This window comes from Lepidochelys kempii, chromosome 1 (assembly GCF_965140285.1).
Source record: "Lepidochelys kempii isolate rLepKem1 chromosome 1, rLepKem1.hap1, whole genome shotgun sequence".
Lineage (NCBI taxonomy): Eukaryota > Metazoa > Chordata > Testudines > Cheloniidae > Lepidochelys > Lepidochelys kempii.
The window spans coordinates 225,382,675-225,405,799 of record NC_136380.1 but is presented as its reverse complement, the minus strand read 5'-3'; the positions used below and the strand labels follow the sequence as shown (position 1 = coordinate 225,405,799).

General features: G+C 38.8%; 1 protein-coding gene across 5 annotated transcripts in view; it reads right to left on the bottom strand.

Moving 5' to 3' along the window:
• Positions 1-23,125, bottom strand: part of LRP6 (LDL receptor related protein 6) — a 242,877-nt gene that overhangs the window by 115,942 nt on the left and 103,810 nt on the right. For all 5 annotated transcript variants that reach the window (XM_073315558.2, XM_073315591.2, XM_073315582.2 and 2 more), the window contains 4 exons: positions 15,630-15,826; positions 14,711-14,842; positions 4,749-5,145; positions 3,492-3,663 (listed from right to left, as the gene is read on the bottom strand). In XM_073315558.2, the coding sequence (XP_073171659.2) occupies positions 3,492-3,663; positions 4,749-5,145; positions 14,711-14,842; positions 15,630-15,826 (898 nt within the window). The remainder of the gene's footprint in view (positions 1-3,491; positions 3,664-4,748; positions 5,146-14,710; positions 14,843-15,629; positions 15,827-23,125) is intronic.

The window sequence follows — 23,125 nt, the reverse complement described above, 5'->3', positions numbered from 1 at the left end:
CTAATGCTAGGCATGATAAATAGAGTTGGGCATACAGAAACACTTCAAGTTAGAACTGCACTCAGAATCATTAGATAATGGTTGGATCTGTATGGGAAGCACACAGTCTTTGCTCAAAGCCCCCTCCCCCCCGCCCTCTCCTCCAGGAGGTGTATGTCTGTTTCATCACTGGATTTGAGAAGAATGGAGAAAAGGAAGGAGAACAGATAAAGGATAACTGAAGCAAAAAACATACTGAAAAATTGCAAGAAAACCAGCTGTATCAATCATCAGAGGGGTAGTCGCGTTAGTCTGGATCTGTAAAAGCAGCGAAGAGTCCTGTGGCACCTTATAGACCAACAGACGTATTGGAGCATAAGCTTTTGTGGGTGAATACCCACACACACTCTATATCAATACAGGTTTTGCTGGCCATTTAAAATCCATCCTATGTCTTAAAACAGGTAGTATACATGTCCAGAAGACCGTATTCACTTGAGCAGGAAAACAAAAAAACTGTTCAACGGAGCAGATCATACATTTTTAACCTCATAGCACGGCAGGAAAATCCTTTAAACCTGTAGCAAGTCAATGAGAAATCTTCCCCACTGGTAAGCACAATAGCAGCCATCCATTTCAATAGAAGTTTATCAGCAGTGAAACCTGACCGAGATAAATGAGGAAGCTTTTGAGCCACACAGCCTGCTTCTGCCTGCTGCAGACTGCCAGATAAAATGGGAACAAAAGCTCCCTGCTGCACCCCCTACCATTCTCCATTAACCCCTGCTGATGTTTTATCATCATCTGGGGGCTCCAGAAAAGCATAGCATGAATCAGTGCGTAAAAATAAATACTAGAGCACATATGTGGCACAAACATACCAAAAATCTGGCTTGCAGGAGACACTGACTTCTTTAGTGATGCAATAAGACTACTATTTGAGTAATGCCACACATTGAAAAACAAAAAAGCAAGCACTATTTAATGATTTTGTATGGAAAATCTACTTGTATACAATAATGCATAATCACACTGAAATGTCTCTTTGTCCATACACAAGGCCACTTATCAAGCAGGAGCAGGCTGAGTTTTCCTGACACCAGTTCCAAGTTCTACAATTAGACCATGCATAAGGCCCTTCATTTTCAGTTTTTATTTTTTAAAAGAACTTCACAGGAATTTATTAGTATTTATTCTAAAATTTTAAAAATGAGTGAAAGATAATTAAAAATTAAAAAGGAAGGGTAGTGTGCAAGGCAGGGCAGTAGGGTGACCACCTTTTCAGAAAGCAAAAGCAGGACACATGCAGGTGCTCTGCCCTCTGTGTGGTCCTGCCCCTCCTCATCCTCCCAAGTCCCCACCTCCTGCCCCTTCTCTTTCCTCAAGTCCCTACCTCCTGCTCCTCCTCTTCCCCCGAGGCCCCACCCCATGGGCTAGGCTGGAAGCTGGAGCAGGACTGTGTTAAGAGCCACCTAGGGAGTCCAGACTGCTATGGGGAACCTCAGACCCTCCATCTGTCCTGAAGCAGCCTCTGGCCAGTGTGCCCAGCCTCTGGGGTGCACCGCCCAAGGGCAGGTGGAGGGTCTGGGACTCCAGGGCTCCCCACAGCAGCCCAGGCTCCCTGGGTGGTTCTTACATGCCCAGCTCTGGCTTCTGGCCTGGCAGAGGCCTCAGGAGGGAGAGGAGGAGGAGGAGCGGGGGGGCAGGACCTCATGGTGAGGGGAGAGACTAAGGTCCACCCCTGCCCCTCCACCCTGCACCAGGAAGACGCAGGCATCACCCTGAGCCTCAGACAGGCGCAGACCAGTGACGCAGGGAATCCAGGACAAATGCTGTCCCAGAGACATTGAGCCCGGAACCAGGACTTGGCTCTGCATTTCATGACTGTCCAGCCCAATTCCGGGTGGGTGGTCACCCTACAGAGCAGGAGGTATGCTTACTACTCACAGGGGTTGGGGATACTTGTGATGTAGCCTCGTCTCCTAGGACCCGGGCTCCCTGCCTGTCTCGCTCCCCAACTGCGCAGAGGAAGCAGACAGGACTCCGGCACTTCAGCATGGCCAAGACAACAGAGGCTACAACTTGGGAGTACTGACCCCCCCAACTCCCGCAGGTCATAGCCCTCTCCTGAACGCAGCCTTTCAGAATAGCGCCATCCACTTCCTGGGGTCACACTGAAGGGTATGGGTCAGGATAGGGCTTTGTCCAGCAGGGAGCTCAGTACTCACAGAGTCTACTTGCTGGCTGGTACACAGTGGGGGAGAGAGATGGGCAGGGAGCTGGGTCCCGGTAGTCGAGACCACATGCACAAAGTGCCATCCACTTCCCCTGCAGGACAGAGCCCCCAACCCTGCCCCTGGCCATTTAGTGTGATCCCAGGAACCAGATAGGGCTGCACTGAAAGGGCCAACAGGGGGCTCTCTCTGGGAAGTGGACAGGGTGCAGCCTTCTGCTCCCCTTTTGTGCCTGACCCCGTCCACTTCCGCCACAAAAAATTCCTGGGTCCTGAACAGCTAAAATTGGTGAAAACTGGGTAAAGCCCGAATACTGACTTTTTCAAAATCCAAGAATTTTTTTTTGGAGAAAAATCAATAAATACCGAAAACAGGCTACACAACATCTCAAATTAAATTAAAATTTAATTCTGAGCTCCTTTTTTCTCTCCAAGGTTAAAGGATCATCTTATACTAAGGCTACACAAATAGTGGGGGGGTTTTTTGTTTACTTTTTTTAAACAGCAGAGATCTAGTAATCTCCTTAGCATATGTACCATTTTGGTGAAAATGGTATTTGATATTCAGTTGTTTACAGTCTCAAAGGCTTGTACATTAAACACAAAGAGAGCAAATTTAGCCCAAAATTGAAATTTATGAAAATTGGCCTACGGCGAATAGAAATGTTTCTTGTCCTCCCCTTTCCTCATTTTGCCCTTCACCGTTTCTTTTTTAAAAGAAATGAAAGGGGGAAGGAGAGAAACCTATTCCCCCTGCAATGTTTGAAACCCTTACAACATTGTGCTACGCAGATAAGAACTCGGAAATGAAATTGACTAGAAATATGTGAAAATGACTAATTTATTTTAAAACTGTCTGAATTGGAAAAAAAGCACAAATAGTAAAACGCACATATGTTTACATAATTTTTCCTAATGTGTTATTACCAATGTAAGTAAGGAAATCTGTTTGTTTTTTAAACATATGTCTAAAGATGTCCTTTTTAAACAAATCCTCCCAATAGCAACCCATCCCCACTCCCCAGATCTATTACCTGGTTATTAGTCCCAATTTATAGATAGAGAAACTGAAGAAGAGTAGTGAAGTGACTTGCCCAAGGCCACAGAGGAAGTCACTGGGATTAGAATTAAAGAGTTCCTCATTCAGAGTAAATCCTCCACACCTATGCTGCCTCCTGAAGACCTTCATGGCAAATATATCAGTGTCTATAGCTAGACAAATGGAAGTTGCTCTATTGTCTTAACTGTGTAGAATTAATTAAAAATGCCATTAACAAACCTCAATTTTGTCTGTTTTCGCATCTCCCCAATATATTTTGCTTTCTGCATAATCCAGGGCCAGTCCATTTGGCCAGCCAAGCGAAGTATTCACCAGCACAACTCTGTCTGACCCATCTAATGCAGCCCTCTCAATCTTTGGAATTTCTCCCCAGTCAGTCCAATACATGTATCTGCAATGGAGAGCAGAAGAAAAGTTTAAAAATACTTTAAAACTAATGCTTTCAACATTAATGCAGCTCATCTCTAATACCCCCACACCAAAACGGTGTGATCAGAAGACATACAACACAGACCAATGCATTTCTAGAACATGATTTCTATCACTGAGGTGGTAAAATTCAACTTGTGCAATATGTCCTCAATGGTGCTTATATGTGTAAATGCACTGATCAGTTTAAACAGAATTCCCATAACAATCCGCTGCAATTCTCATAATTGTATAGCCATTTTTAACGAGCTTCAATTAATAGCCAATTCTACTTAGTTACCCAAATCTGGAAACACGGGCAAAGACCAGAAAGAAATAAAGAGGACCAGTCAATTAATCAAAAAGTAGAAATAGTTCATTTGTCCCCATTTGGTAACTTGCAGATAATCCAGGTTTTTTAATTTCAAGCAAAAAGAGCATATGTAATATTCATGTTCCACTATCTGCACCGGTGTACATACAGGCATCAGTTCCTATTTTACTAAATTTTTGTTTGTGTTTTATATGCAGGGACAGGGTTGACTTTTTTAAAAATCTTTTTCAGCTAGAGATGTTCAAGCACAGTGTTAAACAAGAACCGACACTAACGGTTCAGATGTTTAGTAATTATTTAGTAATTCTGAGAAATTGCAAAATGAGAAACAGGAAAAGAATAGGAGGAAGAGGTTGAAAAAAAAACTAAAAAAATTTAACTTTGGAAACGTAAGACCTCCCACAAATCAAATGGTATTAAAGATCACTTGTTCTTAAATTTTCAAATCAGTGTACATATATCTGCATAGCCCAGATCATGTTACAGTTAAAAGCCAGATGAGTGAAAGTGAGTTTAATATGATAAAAAAATTGGTATTATTTATACTCCTGAATACAGACAGGCTTGAACTCCACTAGAAAGATCACTAGGGTTTGTATTTTTTGTTTGCCTTTTAAAGAGACCATAGTGTATTTGGCATCAGAGAGCTACAATGAATCTCTGCCATTGTTAAAGGGTACACATTACATTTCTGAATGATACAACTTTCTAAAACATTTTAAACACTTCCTTACCCAATCATGGGATCCAATACGATTGCTCTTGGTTCTTCCAAGTCTTCTGATATCAAGATCTTTCTCATAGTCCCGTTAAGTCTTGTCACTTCTATGCGGTCAGTGCCGGTGTCAGTCCAATAAAGGTTTCGGGCAACCCAGTCCACAGCAATGCCATCGGGATGCGCAATCTGTGCCGTGACAACGAACTGACTACCTGATCCATCTATGAAAGAGCGGCGAATGGCCCTCACCTCATCATCAGTCCAATAGATGTATCCTTCCACAGGATCATAGTCAATAGCAATGGCATGACGGATGTCCTCTAGCTGCAAGACAATGTCTGTAAAATCCGGGGTATCCAAGGAAATGCGCCTCAAGTCCGTCCTGCGGGCTAGGAGCAGTAATTCGGTGGCTCCTGAATATACCAAAACCAAACAAAAAAAATATACCCTTAATTCAAAAATTGCACATGATAAATATGCAGATTCTTAGCAAGATTCTCAGCTGGTGCAAATTAGTGTGGCCCCACAGACTTCAGTGGTACTATGCAGATTGATTTGCACCTCTGGAGAATCTAGCTCAAAGTTCTTCAGTGTGAATTTTGGATCCAGTGCTGAATGATTCAGAGGACATTTTCTGTAGAAATGGACTATTAAAATCTGCATGATAATAAGAAAATGTTGATGAATAGTGCCCTTTTGGTCCAACTTGAATTGTACATAGCATGTACATTTTGCAAAGTTTAATATATTACAGTATGTTTTAGATACGTAGACTTGGCAAAATTAGTTTTTTTATATATAATTTCAATGGCTAATACCCGTTAATTTTTAAGGTTTTTTTTTAAGATTGAAAATGTAAATCGATACCAAAGCTGTGGAAAATTAAGGGAGGGTTTATAACTGTTACAATACAAATTGTCGACATCACATGTCAAAATATACAAGGTAAAATATGCTTAAATCAAATTAATAAACTCTCAAGCAGCATTTTCTTATTCTATCTGTAAATTTTAATTATCAATTGAAATATTTTTTCATCGGGGTGCGTGTATGGCAAAATCAATATTTACCGATATTTATCAATAAAAATTGAATCCTTCCAAAAGCACTGAAACCAAATCAACAAATCTGTTGTGACTATATTGGAACCAACAGTTGGCTATCCTCTCATAGATAACATATCTGGTGGCAATAGGGAAAAACCTTTTATTAAAAAAAAAAAGTGCGTGTTTAAACAGTGACATACCTATGAAACAAGCTAATATAAAACAATGAGAGTGACCCTCCTGTGAAATTCCTGTGTCAATCAACCTGGCTTGTTTAACAGGGGGAAATGCATCATATGCTGGGATTGACTCTCATGAAGCTGGACGGACTCTTCATTAACACATCTAATGAAAGAAGTCTGTATCAAGATGTGAAGACCTCTACTACATAGGCTTACAAAGTCATGCTGAAATGAAGTGTACTGATGCCTTTACAACCTTTACATTTACAGAGGGAAAAAAAATCTGTTCATTTATGCTGTAGCTGATTTTTCCATAGAGTACAGCACAAGCTAGTGGTGAATTTGTCATTGTATCTGAAAATATTTTTATTTTCAATAATGATTTATTTTGCGGGATTTTAAAGTTATCTTATGCCAGTGAATTTCATTTTTATTTAAGATAAACCAACTTAACTGGAATGGGTGAGGTGATTTATCTATTTGATAAGGAGTGACCGGATGGCTTTAAGAGGATCACAAGCAGGGCTGGGTTTAGGGGGGTAGAAAGCAGAGCAATTGCTTGGGGCCCCAGAAAGCTAATGTACATGTTTCAGCCCTGAGCAGCGGCTGAAGCCCAAAGCTCTGAGCTTAAGGTAAGTGGCTGTAAGTTTTTCTAGTGCTGGGTGGGGGGGGTCACACTTTACTGTCTGTCTGTTTGTTTTTTAAGTCCAAAGAGGGTCGACAGCACAAAATGGTTGAGAAACACTGCTAAAGAAGATGGTGATTTTGAACAATAAAAGTTTAGAACATTAATACAAGTGTTCTTTCTTAAGAATGGACTAAAAAGACCGTGTTATTCTCCATCCTAAACCATCGCGTTCTCGTTTAGAAATATATGTATACATTTGTCAGCTATTTAGCTAGCAAAAAACTCTTCTTTTATGCATTATCCAATGTAGGTTTTCCCCATCCCGCAGCTATATTTTTATGCCTTCTTTAAACTTTAACATGAGACTTAAACAAAAGAAAAACAGACCAGGGTTACAAGGGTATGCTACACAGCAATTAAACACTTGCGGTTAGCCCACGTCAGCTGACTCAAGCTCAGGTTGCGAGGCTATAAATATACAGGGTAGATGTCCGGGCACAGGCTGGTGCCCGGGCACAGGCTGGTGCCCAGGCTCTGGGACCCTCCAAGATCACAGAATCTGGAACCCAGGCTCCAACCTGAGCCCGAACGTCTACACTGCAATTAAACAGCCCGAAAGACTGAGCCCGAGTCAGCTGACATAGGCCAGCTGCAGGTGTTTAATTGATGTGTAGAAATACACTATAAGTCCCATGATTACAAAAGTTAAAAAAAAGTAAGCAACCTTGTCACAGAAGTCTATTAACTACCATATCCACAAAAATAAATAAATAAATAAATAAATAAAATCTTGATTCGATGTCAAGGTCAAAACATACTTACATTGAATTACCATATATACAGTAATAGATGCACAAGTAATCAATTTGCCACCAACTACCTCAGCTATTCATAGTCAATTAACAAAGATTCTCCAATACAGCCTCATCAGAATCTACATCATCTTTTATCCAAGCTTCCATTTGACCTAAATTGTAGAAATCATCATCATCAACTGCAGTTGAAGTGATAGGAATGCATTACCACCAGGTCTGCAGATGATCAAAAGAAGTCATATGAAGTATTTCAGATAGTAATTTTAATACGTAACTTTAAAAAACTTTCTTGGACATGGGTGAAAGTTATGATCATTTTGAAAAACTATTGCCAGTTTGCCAGAAAGACTTCAGCTGAGGAAAGTACTGTCTGTGCTGAAATTCACCCTTAAAATTGACCTTCTGATTGTTCTCAAATAAGCTCCATTTCAACACAGCATTGACAAAAGAAAAAAGAATTTTGTTTTGTCAAACAGACTGCAGGCTGGTCTCCACTGTAGAACATACATCGACATAGCTACATCTCTCAGGAGTGTGAAAAATCCATACCCCTGAGAGACAAACATACCGACCTAACCCCTGGTGTAGACAGTGGTATGTCTATGGAAGAATTTGTCTGTTAGCCTAGCAACTGCCTTTTGGGGAGAATTACCAATGCCGACAGAAGTACCCCTCCCATCAACGGAAGTATTGTCTACACTGAAGTGCTACAGCGGGGCAGCTGTACTGTTGCAGATGTGCTGCCATAGCACTTTAAGTGTAGACATACCTGTGTCTCTAGGACCCGTGTCTTTAAGACCTCATTCAATATCAGGAAATTATTGGCTTTCAGTTAACCTATGTTGCACACCGGATCTTTGAGCTAAGAATTTCATGGTCTTTATCTAGGAGCATAGCAAACATTCCACTCATCAAACAAAACCAACCCCGCAAAAACATGGCCAATCAAGCAATAAAGAGTTAAAAACGTTCTTTAAAGTGATTATCCACACCTCTGTAAACAGACAACTTATCTGGCTAGTTATATCGCTTTTGAAAGCCATTCTGTTGGGAAAATGGGAATTGATTAGCAGAGAAGCACCTCACCAGAAGTTTAGGTTGAAGCGGTGTAACTTCAGATGATCTCAGCAGGCTCTCCTTGTCCTGACCAATACCAAAAGTAGTAAATCTCAGAGGCTGGAATATCTATAGGATGACCACTGGCCACATATCACCACCTTGATCATCATCAAGGAACAAATAAGGGAAGACTCCAAACTAAAAACTAGACAAACTTGTACAAAACATCCGTTGAAAAGCCTCATATAACATTGGATTGTGAGGACTATGTTCAGAGGACTATGCAAGACATGTAGGTTGCGCAAGACATGAAGCTTTTATATCTCAGTATTTTGTTAATTCAAATTCCAAAGGTCATTAAAAACAAACACATACACACAAGACTAAAGTCCAGCTTCAAGACTCTGTACATACACCATCAATTTTCTAAGATAATTACCCAGAATAGTTGCAGCTTGTAACTTTTGCCCTTTGACCCCACGGTAACGAAGTTTCACTTAAAATTTGTGTGTTTTTGTTTTGCTTTGGTACAAGATTAAAAACAAAAACAAAACCAAAAAGCTTCTACCTCCACTGGTGAACAATACAGGAAAAAATCATACCGGGTACACATACTTAAGAGGAAAAAATGCAGGAAAGAGGATTTCAGGTTTGTGCATACCTGTGTATAGGGTTTCAAGTCATCATTTACTGGGGCACTGTAACTCCTTATGAATATACAAAATGGCTCATAACCCCACTACCACCATGACTTCAGTGGGAGAGGGGAACACACTGGAGCTACCAAATGTAATGTGCTTTTTTAATTCAAGTGTTACGGAACTATATTTAAAGTTAGCATTTAACAGTAAGCCAAAAATACTGAAGTAGTGCTATAAATTAAACAATCGAGCAGTTTTTTAAAATCAGGTCTTCTGATTACCATCTTGCTGATCTCCCACACAATTTATGAGAATTTTAGCACCCAATAGTTTATAAACGATTAAAGTTGGAGACCAAGACCAACATTTAAAAAAAATATCTATTTATACGGGTTCCTAGAGTTAGGTGTTAATGGGAACTCACTGGGTGCTCAGTTCTTTTTGAAAAGTCAAGCCATTTATTTAGGTGTCTAAATATGGACACAGAAGCCTTACTCTAGGGCACCCACGTTTGAAAACTTTTGCCTACTTTTATTAAGCAGTTTGAAAGCTGGCTTTGCAAGCTGGCAGTGCATTGTATCAGTTCTACTACCCCTAATATTTCTCTAGAAAGTCTCTACTAATAATCAAGTCTAATTTAAACACATGGGGGGAGGAAGAGAGATCTAGGAAAGAATGGGAAGAAGCAAGCGGATACTTGCAATTACATGACTTTAAAGTCGTATGTGTCACGACCTGCCAAGCTTTACAATAGTATAAACAAAGCATCTGCTTGTTGCCCTGGTGATCTGTACATTATTTTACTTTAAAACCATTGTTGGTCCCTCAGAATAACAGTATTTTCTTGGTATCGGTCCAGGACTATATAAATAACAGGACCCATGCCTAGCACAAGTCTAATGCTCTCTCTGTGCCTTATCAAGCGTAAGTAATGAATAAATTCTCAATACAATTATTACATATTTGATTAGATTTCCTTCTCCTAAAAATCTTTGCCTTGATTTTTATCCCATCCCATTTATTTTGTTGTACCTGTTGCTGTCAGTCTGCCCCTGCTACTACAGGAGGAGAGAAGAGATAGAACCCCAACAAGATTTCTCATCTAGATGAGAACAGCCTTGAATTTACAGAGGAAAAGGAAGAAGTGTCCAGAAATTTATGGCAAATTTCTCTCTTGTTTAAAGGGAGGTGGGGAAAGGAACAATTTTAAAATGAAGAATCTTGATATGTATAAAGAAATCTGGATTCAGGCTTTACAGGCTGTGGAGGCAGAGAATTTAGGAGTTTCAAGGGGTACTCTTAAACTGCAACAGGAAATACAGAGTTCTGGTAGCTGTCCTCAAGACAAGAAAAAAAAAGAAAAAACAGTATAAGGGTTGCTAGATATGGATGGGATAAAGAATGTCTCTTCTTGACAGTGACAGGAAAACCAAAGCAAGATTCACAGCCCAAAAAAAAATTATTTATTTATTTACTTTTTAACAATGCTACATTAGAAAAATATTAGGTCTCCTCACTAAGTGAAAGCAACTACTGTAGTGTTTATTCCTTTCCAAGGGCCAACAGTTAAACTGTACTGGTGGTAGAAAAAGTGCGAAATAAGAAGAAAATGTCTAGCGCACATAAGGACACAGAGTGCAAGTGAATGAATGGGGAGATCTTCCCAAGATAAACAAGAACGCAGTAGGCCTCTAAAAACAAACTCAAATTTTACCATTAAACAAAAAGAAATGTCAATCAAACAGCATATATACAGCCAGAGTGTCAATAGAAGTAGGTTCATATGGATGCATGTCATACTGAACAACACCCCAAAGTGCTTTACAGAACAGCAAGCTAAAGTAAAATATACTGGCTGTGGCAGTTGCATGCTCAAAATAGCTCAGTTAGCCTTGGACATATCGATTGAGGAATTGCTGGCTGGCAAACTGGTCATTCTCCCTCTCTTTTCTTTGAGGAATAGGGATTTTTGAACTTTCACCCAGATGTTGGAGGAGTGTTAGCATTGGAAGTAAGCCAAAGTCCCAATTACATAACTGTTTTCTTTTGGAAGGGGAGTGGAAATTAAAAGCGACTGAGCAGTCAGTATAATTAGTCATGAGGAGAATAACTAACTTTATCCCAGCTCATACATCAACCCTTCCTAAAATACTTTGGAGAGAAGTTTATGGAATCTACCCAAAACAGGAAAGGGGAAAAAAAAGGTATTGTTCTGAATAGTCAGAAAAAATGAAGTTCCTCTAAGGTGCGATTTAAAAAAACCCAAAACACTAGAAAACACACTTTGCTATAAACTGAAACTATTCAAAAATGCTAGTTGTCATGGAAACTGCTCAAGGAGGGTCAGCCAGCCTCACCTTTGGCTGCAAGGTTCATCTGTCAATGCCAAACCACTGCTAACATGCACACAATAATCACCCTCCAAATCTTTCCTGTTCTGGCCAGCGCGCTAATCTAACATTCCAGAAAAATAAGGATCTCTGCCTCTCAGAGGTATTCCTTTCAGTATGAAACAATTTATTATTTAGTTTCAGAGCTATCATGATTTTTGCTCAGACCACCACTAGAAGATAAAATTGCCTTGAAAGAAAGAGGCATTGTCTCTCTCCTCATTTTCACTGCTCTTTAACTGGAAATCATCTTTTTTCCCAGCAAAGTCAAAAACAGGTTACATTTCAAAACCTCATCTGAAACTTTAATTATTCAGCTTTCTTTGGTTCTTTCAGCACAACTGAAATTTACTGAATGGATCTGGCTCACAGGGAAAAATTGATTTTTTTAATTCACTGTGTTCAGTTTCACTTTTTCCAGGACAAACACATTTAACAGGCCAACTGCAGAGTAAAAATGGAAAATCAATTTATTTCACTAATATCAGTAAGCAGCCTACAAGAGAAAGTCTACACATAAACAAGAACAGATTTACTTCTTTTAGATCCTTGAGACTCCTGCTGGCCTGCTCTTTTTAACTGCAATGCCCCACAAAATTCACAATTTTGACATTTCACAACTACCAAAAGCAATCGAATGCAACTTGGAGCTGGCCCTGTAGGGCTCAGGAAAGTCCTGCCTCCCTCACCCACAGCAGCCCCAAGTCTCTGTCACCTTCGCCACCTCAAAGAAGGAGCACAATTGTCAAAGATACTTTTTTTTTTTAATTATTATATAATCTCTGAGCAAAGCATAACAACTTTGAAAGCTGGACCATACCCCACACACAGGCCTTCCCTGGTTCCCTTTGGTCCTATCCTCCCCCAGCAAAAGTCTCTTAGCAGCTGTGATTTACCAGAATGATGCGTACTGGGACATTAGGTAAGCACAGCGAGACATCCTAGAATGTGAAACAAGGCTTGAGGTGTATATATTTTTACTTTGTTTTGCACTGACTACTCTAATCCTGTTTAGCAGTGGGGTATACAGCACATATTGACTAAGGAAATGGATTTTCCATTTTTAATTTCCATTCCACCTCTTAAAAGGTGGGCTTGTTATTTTGGATCATTCAGAGAGTCAGGCAGAGTCATAGAGTTTAAGACCAGAGTGACCACCAGATCATCTCATCTGATCTCCTGTATATCAGAGGCCACAAAACACCACCCAGCCGCCTCCACACCAAACAACCATAATTAGATCAAAGTATTATAGCCCGCAGGAGACTAAACTATTGTGTGCCACAGGCAGAGAACAGGAGGGACACACAAATTGATATTGATATGATCATCTAAGTCTCTGTTGCATATACTCTACATATCGCTTGCACAATGCTTTAAAGTGATTCTTAGTAAATAAAATCACTGATAATATGAAGAGCTATGCTGTAATTCTGAACAGGAGCACACTAATGGTTCAGTATCTCATGTTCTTATGGAGAGAATGGAATAAAAATTGACTCATCATGAACCAGGCAAAGAAATAAGCTGATATATTTTATGGCTGTGAATACCCAGAATCTGATATCAGAGTTTAAATCATTATTTGAAATTTTTATTTATGAAAATAAATACTCTTCATCTACATGCCTCAGATAATTTATTTTGACAGGTAATAAAAACATTAGCTTGTTCATCATGGTAAGGATGGGAAAGTAAATTTTTTGCATGGGCTGGCAATTCCTCATGACAATTTTGCAAGGCTGCTTTAGAATCTTTATGCTTTTTTGCTCTTCTATGTACAAGAGGCAATTTATTTTAATAAGGTTCTCACGGACACAACTAGCCATGTTAAACAATCAGGAGGAGTGAAATAGGAGGAGATAAGAGGAAACACTGAAGAGCAGCTGACAAGTCCGAGTAAATGTCTTAAATTAAATATAAACGGGTACATTAATAAAATTAAAAACATTTTTTTCAAATTATTCTATTTAAAATTAATTCTGCCTATATCATTTTATGGGTCCCCCCCCCCCCCCCCGCTACCTTTTCAGTGGGGAGAGTCTGCATGAAAAAAGGTTCTTTGTTTTACAAGAGTTAATTTGATCCTGATACTTATTCTTCAGCCGTTTGACATCAGGATCATTATAGCAATCCGATCCAATGTTAAAAATTATTTAGATTTTCAAACTTGAGTGCCTAAAGTTAGGCACCTGAATCTATATTTAGGCACTTCAGTAAAGATCACTTGATTTACAGGGAGGGGTGTTGAGCAGTCATATTTCCCTAACAAGTCAGCTAGACCTCTGGGTGCTCAACACCTCTGGAAATAATGCCACACTTATTTTAGTGCCTAAATACAGATTCAAGTGCCTAACTTTAAGCACATGATCTGAAAGTTTCAGCCTATGATGTTAGGTATGAATGGGGTAGGATAAGTGGCAGCATTAAAGAGAGATTTTGCTTGGTTGGATCTCAAAGAAGGGATGAAAATATTTAATGTACAATAACAACAGAAGTGCTTTACAGACATTAATTCACTGAGGCCAGGTATACACTATAGACTTACATCAGTAGAACTGTGTTGCTCAGGGGTGCGAAAAGTCCACACCCCTGAGCGACAGAGTTATACCAACCTAACCCCTGGCATACAAAGGGGAGAGCTTCTCCGTCAATATAGCTCCCACCTCTCAGGGAGGTGGATTAACTGTACCGATGGGAGCAGCTCTCCCATCATCATAGGAGCATCTTCGCCTCAGCGTGACAGTGGTTCAGCCGCACCTATGCAGCGTTTTAGGTGTAGACCTGCCCTAAGAAGCAATATATGAGGTAGTTGTTACCTCCTTTTTTAAGAGATGAGGAAACCAAGGCTCAAAATGCTTGCCCAATGCCACATAGTCAATCAGTGGTGGTGCTGGGACTAGACCCCAAATCTGGTCTCCAGTACCTATTCTTTAGCCATGAGACCACGCCTTCTCTTTTTAAAAGTAGAGAGATGAACATATTAACAGAACACAATTAGAAGTTTTCCATGCATGTGCAAGTCTTCAGGGAACATTCCCTATAATTTACATCTGTATTGGAAAAGCATAAATCATTCTATCCTACTATTTCCCATAATAATATTTCCAACCCACAAGCCCCTTCATATGCTTTATCCAATTAAATGGACAAACACCTTTCTTGCAGAAACTACATCAAGTTTATTCCAAAATAATCTTTCAAAAACAAAGCCTACCATCTTTGCAGTTCTTTCCATTCTCAAGGAGTTTCACACCAGTGGGACAAGCACACTGATAAGAAGGCTTGATAGGAGACATCAAACACAAGTGGGAGCAGCCACCATTATTACTTCCACATGGGTTTGTAGCTGTTGAACATAAATCACACAGATTAATATTTTTGATAACAAATAACCTCCTCTCATGTGTCAGTAGGCACAAGGCTTTTTTAAGAGTCTGTGTTCGGAAAGTGGATAAAGGAGGAAATAATAAACACAGAACAAGTAAAAGTTAATTCCAAGCATTAAGAGTGGATAATTATTGTACCCAACTGCAAAGACATTGCATATTTCCTTTCTTGAAAATGTGGCATTTGGCTCTACATAGGATTCTTGTTTAATCTGTGCTCTTATCAGTTTCACAAACTGCTCAGCACCAAAACAAGCAGCGGCATGTACAAAAATACAAAATGCAAGCAAGATAAATTCACTAAAAGGTTAAGATGGTGGTTATCCTACAGAGCTAGTCATGTTTAACACCATTAGCCACATTAACAATAGTTTCCATTCAGGAACATGGACTTCTCAGGTAATGCTCAAGAGAGAGAAAAAGTAAGTCCCCTATTGTTTAAATCTCCAGCACATGGCCCCCTTAAAAATAAATAAATAAAAAGGAACGCTGCACAGCATCACTATGGCAGGCAAGAGGAGGAGGAGGGGTGAGATGTTTTATTAATGTTAAAGAACAACGTAAAGAATACTCAGTGTCCCTTTAGGTCTATTCCCAAGTCCCCTGCTTTGGAAACTGTTGCATCATAAAGCAAATGTAGCCATCCAGCTCTCACGTAATTTCCTCTTGTCCCCAAACAGAAAGGCATATCAGACTTCTACAGATCAGTTCCAACCTGCAGCTAGAAAAGAAACCAAGACTCCTTACCATTTGGCTGCCTCTGTTGACTGAAAACATGGATATCCATGGGAGAGAAAATGTTGGAATGTATTTCACGCAGGTCCTCCCCAGAATACTTGTTGCAAGCCAAAATAGAATGAGTGTTCCAGTCAGTCCAGTACAATGTGTCCCCAAACAAAGTCAAAGCAAAAGGATGTGGAAGAGAACCTTTAACCACTGCTTGCCTAATAGGGTATAAGGAGGAAAACACATGTTCACATATAATTAAAAGTACACTTTTGTTTTAAATTTACATTTAAATAGTATAATATCTATGAAAAGGTGTTACACTGATAGCGCTGCTGAACAAAGTCTTCTGTTTATCCATGGGAAAGCGCATTAGCAACGGAGGGCAATTCACTTTCTATTGGCCAATCCGTTGACGCCAGAATGCCAACAGATGCCAGCTGTTCGGGGTATACAGCTCCACTAACAAAGCACTATAAAAGTGCCAAGGAGTAGTTACCTTTTCAAAGTGCTGCACAAACATTAGAGAGTTATACTGAGATTACACATTTCATTTCACACATGCCAAACCACCAATAAATAATTCAAGTCACTTCCAACCTTGACACAGATTTAGAACTGAAAGGGTTTGTGATCTATTACCAAGCCCCGGGGCCAACCATCTCTTCTAGGTTTACTATTATTTTCAACCATTAGAAGAATAGCTATCGTATCAAAAATTTAAATATTACAAAGTGTTTAAATACCAGAGTTCTATTTATCATCATTTATTTCACTAGATTGTTTTAATATTTATTAAAAGCAGGGCCATTAAGAGTCATCTATTGGCCACATTGCTATGACATCTCTTCTCACCCCAGTTTCCCCTTTTATGCGGTCCTTACCTATCCCCAAAATGAAGTACAAACATTGTGGAAGACAACATGTTCAGATTACTGCTATGCTGAAATCAGTCATCAATGAATCTGGCCTCATGGGATTAAAGCTGAGTATTTTGCAGTCTTTCTCCCTCACCCCAAAAGCAGCATGTTCTACCTCACACATACGAAACACTGTAGCTGACTTCCGAACACCCCCTTTACCCAGTGTTCTTCTGTTCTGAATGTTGTCAATTTTTAATACCTCTGCGCTTTTGCCATTCCTTCCTTCCTGGGTGCCACTATCTAGCTTCTGCTTAGAAAATGGATGAAGTAGGACTTAACAGAAATTGATATACATTTCCACTAGACATTCAGTTGCTGGCACAGGTCAAACTCATTTTGGCAAGCTGCATTTATTTAAGAGGACTACTAAAGTAAAGCAGACATTCTAAAAGATAGTTATGGAACCCCACTTCCCATGAATTCTGGAGACACATTCCTGACCAAAGATTAGAGCTTGAGGTACAGGCTCAGTTTCTTTGGGATCAGGATTTGCAAGATGTACAATGACCAACCAGCCTCATTTCAGTCTTTTCTTGAGTGGAAAGGAGTTGCTGGTTGCATAACTTGTTGAAGAAATATCCACACACTCCCTCCTAGACAGGAGTCAACAACTGACTGAGGGACAACAATATTCTCACTTTTCTGATCGGTGTTAAAAGCATAGCAGCAGGACAGTATTGTGAAGTATGAACATGTCCTGGACCAGTGGCTCTTTGGATAAAGGACATTGCAATTTCTAGTACTTCACTCTAGCACATTCAATTATTGATTAACTGTCTTTTAAAAACTGCTACTCTTCAATTTGCTAGAAAAACACGTTGATTCATTTAATGGTCATGTTTATGTTCCAACACCACACTAAATAAAATCATCTATTTCCTTACATTTTGCAATAGGATCTCGGATATCAAACCATAACTGCTCTTTTACATGCCTCCATCTGGGTCAGACAGATATTTATTAGCACCTAATTAAAATGAGGAAACTCAAGTTCACACATTGTGAGACACTATTATAATGTAGGTTTCAGTTGAAATCCAACATTGTGACAATGAAGCTTGACCTACTGGAACTCCCAGAATAACGGAGTTTTAAAAAAATATATGCCAAATAGCCATTAAAAAGCTTTCAAGTTTGCGTAATTAGACAAGTTTTAACAGGGTCATAATTTGTCCAAGTCTTTTAACATGATCATTAAAACAGCAGAATTCCAAGGTCTCACTGACTACCAACACCCCCAAAAAAAACCCCAAAACAACAACAAAACCCCACACTGCTCTGAATACCCAAGGTCAAATTTTTCAAGAGCCCTTAGTGCGCACCTACAACTCAAGCCATATTTTTCAAGAGAGCTCAGTTCCCATTTAGGCACCAAAATAAAGTGCCCAGATTTTTAAACGTTCTCAGGTCCCAAGAGCCCTCAAAGAGAATATGTCATTGAGAACAATGGAAGATGCTGGGTGCAAAGCACTTTTGAAAATCTAACCCTTAACATGCAGTGCATAAAGTGATTTGTGATCCTTATCTAAGCCTGACCCTATCTGGAAAGGTTCATAAAGACTAGGAAGCTACCACACTTGATTGCTCTATCAATTATGTGATTATACTTAAATGTGTGTTATTTTTTTCTGTAGATAAAAGGACAGGTCATGGTGAAAAAGTCTTTAAACCTAAGTATACAGGTACTGGTTTCTGGTACTTCATTAAGCTAAGTAATAATATAACACTATGCTCCACTTCATGTAGTTTTCTGGACAGCAATTAGGAGATGTGGTGATAGTTCATTTTCAATCACCTAATCTAACTGGCATTTTATTCTCTCTAAACATGTTTTATGGGCCATATTAGCAAGTTTGCTCAAGAGTGGCTACACACTTTGCATCAGCAATGAAGTTGAGCTTCACTCCACAGACCTTCCTAAATCTGCCAGCTCTAGATTCTAATCAATGGGAGCTTTTTCTTTCTCTCTATCTTTCTTTCTTTCTTTCTTTCTTTCGTGGAGAGGGATGGGAGGGAGGAGAGTGGAACCACAGAAAGCAGGGAAAGGAAGAGAAGTAAAATAAAAGAAGCAATACTCCCTCTCGGGCTGCTATAAAGCAATTTTAAGTATGATCTGCATTAAGGGCTGAAAGGGTTTGGTGGGGAGGAAGGGGAGAAACTGGAGAGGAATAATTTTCATCTTGATTTACTAATTATGAAAGGTGCCAGAGTGACAGTACTGGAGAGTGTTGTTGTATAGTTAACTGCTGAGTACGGGTAACAGCAGTGCAAGCTTCCCACAACAGTCCTGCCAGTGTGCTTAACCACTAATGCAAATGAACCCCACCTAAGGGTAAAAGGGGAATAGGGTCTCCACCCCTCTGGTGAGACTGCCAAAAAGGGCACCAATTATGAGGTAGGTGGTGTAACTGGATTGACAAGATCTCTGACAGATGGCTGGTGGCAACTACTTTCAATCATTAAATTATCAGCCCATGCTCAATTTGAACAAGTGATGTGAAGGCAAGATATTGTATATCCCATTATCATTCTACCAAGCTATTCAGTTTCCTCAAAGGCTTACAGTTTCATAGGCATAGTCAAATTACTGTCATAGCTAAATTACTACTTCTAGTCACAGGTATCAACAGAAATAAGAGCAGGAGAGTTGGGGATAAGAGAGCAGTTTTATTAGCCCTGTAGACCTCATGGAGATTTCTTAATCAACACATAATCATCAGATAAAAATATTTATAGAGAATAACTGGAGGTTCAGTCAAAATTAACATGAAAAATGTAACCACAGAATTAAACTTCAAAAGCCAGGGTAGTTTCAGGATGGATTAATTAAAATCACCTATTTTAATCATGATTTAAATTAGCAAGCAGGAAACCCTGATCTGAATCACTGATTTTTAAGCTTGCTTTGCATTTGTACTTTTTTAGTTATTTTCCTAAAAGAAGGTTAATTTTCATTGGTTGGTGATCATTAAAACATGATGATCCTCAACTAAATATAGCCATTATAGTAAATCTAGTTTCTCTTTTTGCTAACCAGGAGGCTCTACCACATCTATAGACATTTATTTAGTCTAATTTACACATATTCAGATTCTTAATTTGTCTTAATTCTTATGTTTACATTTTTATATTGTCAGAAAATGGTGTGAAGCATTTCTTATTTACGAGGTGATTATTTTTTTTTTTTACTTGTGATTTGTGACAAGCTCTATTTGGAGGGAAATTCAAACAATTAAAAATGCACAAAACCAGCATTTTAAAATAACCCTCCTTTATTTAACCAAATTAAAGTTATCAAAATATGTTTTGCATTTAAAACTAATCGATGTATTGAGAAAGGAAGTAACATCTCCAGTTAACTAACTGAACTGACTTTTCCTGGTCACCATTGTGCTTCAGAATTTTAGAACTAGTAGATCTCATCTTCTCAAACCTAGTTTTTAATACACAGATTGGAGGAGGAAATAAACTTTTCTGTTTTTTCAACTCCCATTTGTTTCTTAATTCTGAATGATCTAGTCACTGCACTGAAATAGCTGAATAAACAGAAATGAAGAAAATATTCCCTCTGAACCTACAGAAGAGGCTATTGCTACTAAAAGCAATTTTAGCACTTCAACTAACTCTAGTTCCAAGCGCTCAGCCAGTGACTTCCACCAGCTCAGTGGTTTGACTTCCTTCAACATTTGGCAGCAAATATGTACTACTAAATATTTTTTTAATTTAAATTTTAAAATTACTGTAATAGATTACAGTAGGCCTTACCACAAAATCTCCAATTTAATTGTAAATAGGTTTATTAAAAAAAAAAATAAGCCTGTATTTAAACTTTTTAAAAGTCCAATTAAAAACATCATTTTTTTAAAAATCACCTTTTTATCCACCCTTCGCACCTTACTTTAAAAACATTTACAAACTATATACACTGTTTTAGTGGTGGGAGAAGAGACAGTGCACCTCTGTCAAGATGAATCTCTCTTGTGCTAGGTATCACTGTTTCCTGACTATAGCCAGTTATATTATCAGCATGGTAATCAGTAAAATTAAAAACAGATTTTACCAAGAAGTCTGCTATTGCATGAAGAAAATTTAGTTCAAATTAAATGTATTTGCATTTATACTGTTGTTTAAGATGCCTATATAATACTTTGTGAGAAAGCAGGAAGAGAAAGGACTAAACACTTACTATATGTGGCTATACACATTTAAAACAAACTGAGTGAATAAAAAAAGATTGATGGCCAAGCATTTACCTATTGTATATTAAGAGCAACCAAAATTCTTGCCCTGTTGTGGAATGATTGTTTTTTGGTTTTATTAGGTCACCATATTGAGTACAAACATTTTTCCTACGCATGACAAAAGTCCAAACTGTAAACGTGTAGGAAGTGGCCAGTTATACATCCCTATTCTTGATAGGTTGGCATTTCCCTAAAATCCTGTACAATATGCTGCCAACTCCCAAATCCAAGAACAGATTCAATTTAAGATGAAAAACATTTACAGACTTCCTTTAAAAAAAATGCACCAACTAAAACAGAGAATAAAGATGGGATTTTTCCAAAACTTAAAAGAGCAAACAATTAGACCAAAGGATGCTGCATTATACTAAATCTAACACTGTGGATCATCCATACCTCCTTATTCTAACTAAGCTTTCATGCCTCAGTAAATCCATTATTTCCTCTTTACATTAAAGAGGAAACTCATTCTACCTGAAAACTGTATTTCAATAAACCCAGAACATATGGGGTGCTTTCAGCCCTTGTATTTCTCTCAGCTGTTTATATTCCATCTCCACAGCACCAAGAACTTCATTCTTCTATCCATATTACATACAGAACTTATTAGTATACACTAATGGCTTCCAGCATGGTATAATACTGCAAAAATAAAAAAATTTCAGTCAGCTAAAGCAACGTTTTGTTTCAGTTCATCATTTCCACAATACAGAACATAAAGGGCTGTCTAGTAACACTACTGAAACAGAGTCAATACTGTTCTGAGCTAAAATTATAGGTCTCAAAAACTGAACAATGGAACTGCAGACTGAGATAATAAAGGCATAACGTACATGATGCAGCATCCAAAACTGAGGTACCCATAATCAATAATCATTGTTTAAAAATCTTGGTCAACATTTCTATATCAGCAATATGCAGCACATGGACAGAAGGTACAGTAGTTGGGTCCACTAGTCATGGAAGGTCTTTATCCCTAAAGTCTCTTCTCTTCATGTTCCATGTTGTAGGGGCCAATCTCAGTGGTAGAGAGTAAGAATTATCCTATGTACATTTAATTCCACCTTTCAAATGAAGATCCTGTACATATTACCATCTCCCAGCAGTTCCAGGATAGTAAAACTATCATTGTTTTGGTTTTTTGCAACTGAATTTCAAAAGCGTAAGGGGGGAAAAAAATGAAGTTATCCACACCACTGCCACATGCTAACAAAATAGCATATAGACACCCCATATTAAAACAAGTAATCTTACAATACAATTTGTGTGAGAAATAGTTCTTCATGTACAACACTTGACCTCTCCTGTCCGATAACTGAGTGAAGAGGGAGCAATCTTCTGTCCAGATGGGTTGATCTGATGGTGTAGAAATCCCACTTGGATGGTTGAGTGTTTCCACTGAACTGAGCTGCCTTACCAAATCCTTAATAACCTACCCAATCATCCAACAGAAGGTGAAATGGGCAAATTAAGTTGAACATTTTAGTTCATTTACACCAAACAGGGACATTCCACTTTTATCTGAGTATTCATTACCCACTCAAAGGATTCCACACCAGGAATGTAAGTAATGAAATTGATGGCCTGCTAACCAGGAAATCACAGTTAATGATTTAAACAAAAAAGTCTCCGCTATTTCAGCATAGCTACATTTCCTCAAAAACCTCTCAGTAGCATACCAATTAAAACATACAAGCACACAAACGTGCGCGCACACGCACACACAAAAATCCTGTCAGCTCAAAACATTAACACCAGTCTGCAATATTTCGCTTTACTTGTTGCGTGGTGTGGATGAGGCACCTTCCTTTGTACCACAGGGCCTCCATAATCCCACACTGCCATGGTTTGGGCTTTCAGGCAGGTCAGGCCTTGCTTGCAACAAGATAAGTGTCTTGGACAGCTAAGAGGCAAATTTGCCATATTACTCTAAAGTGACAGCGGAATATTAAAGAAATAGAAATCCAATTTACAATCTGGAGGTTAAAGTTTTCTGATTAGCCATGAAATCAAGAACACAGTCTTTAGGGGTTACTGCTGGCCCATATTTACATTTGCTCGTTATTAGCCTATTGAAAACTATTACACCTCTGATACTATATACTGGATCTGTTTTGAATGAATGCTCACGGCTACATTTTTGTCACAGATTCCATTATTTTCAGGGTTGTTTTTTTTTTAAATCCCTAAAAAAAGTTTTTGCACAAGTATTTTACTATATCAGTGATAGGTGGGAAGATGCCAAAATGTCATTCTTTTTAGTACATGAAAAGTATAATAGAAAACGTATAACAGCAACAGACTTGTATAATACAAGTTAAACTCTGTCTTGTAGAGAATATTTGTCTGTCTA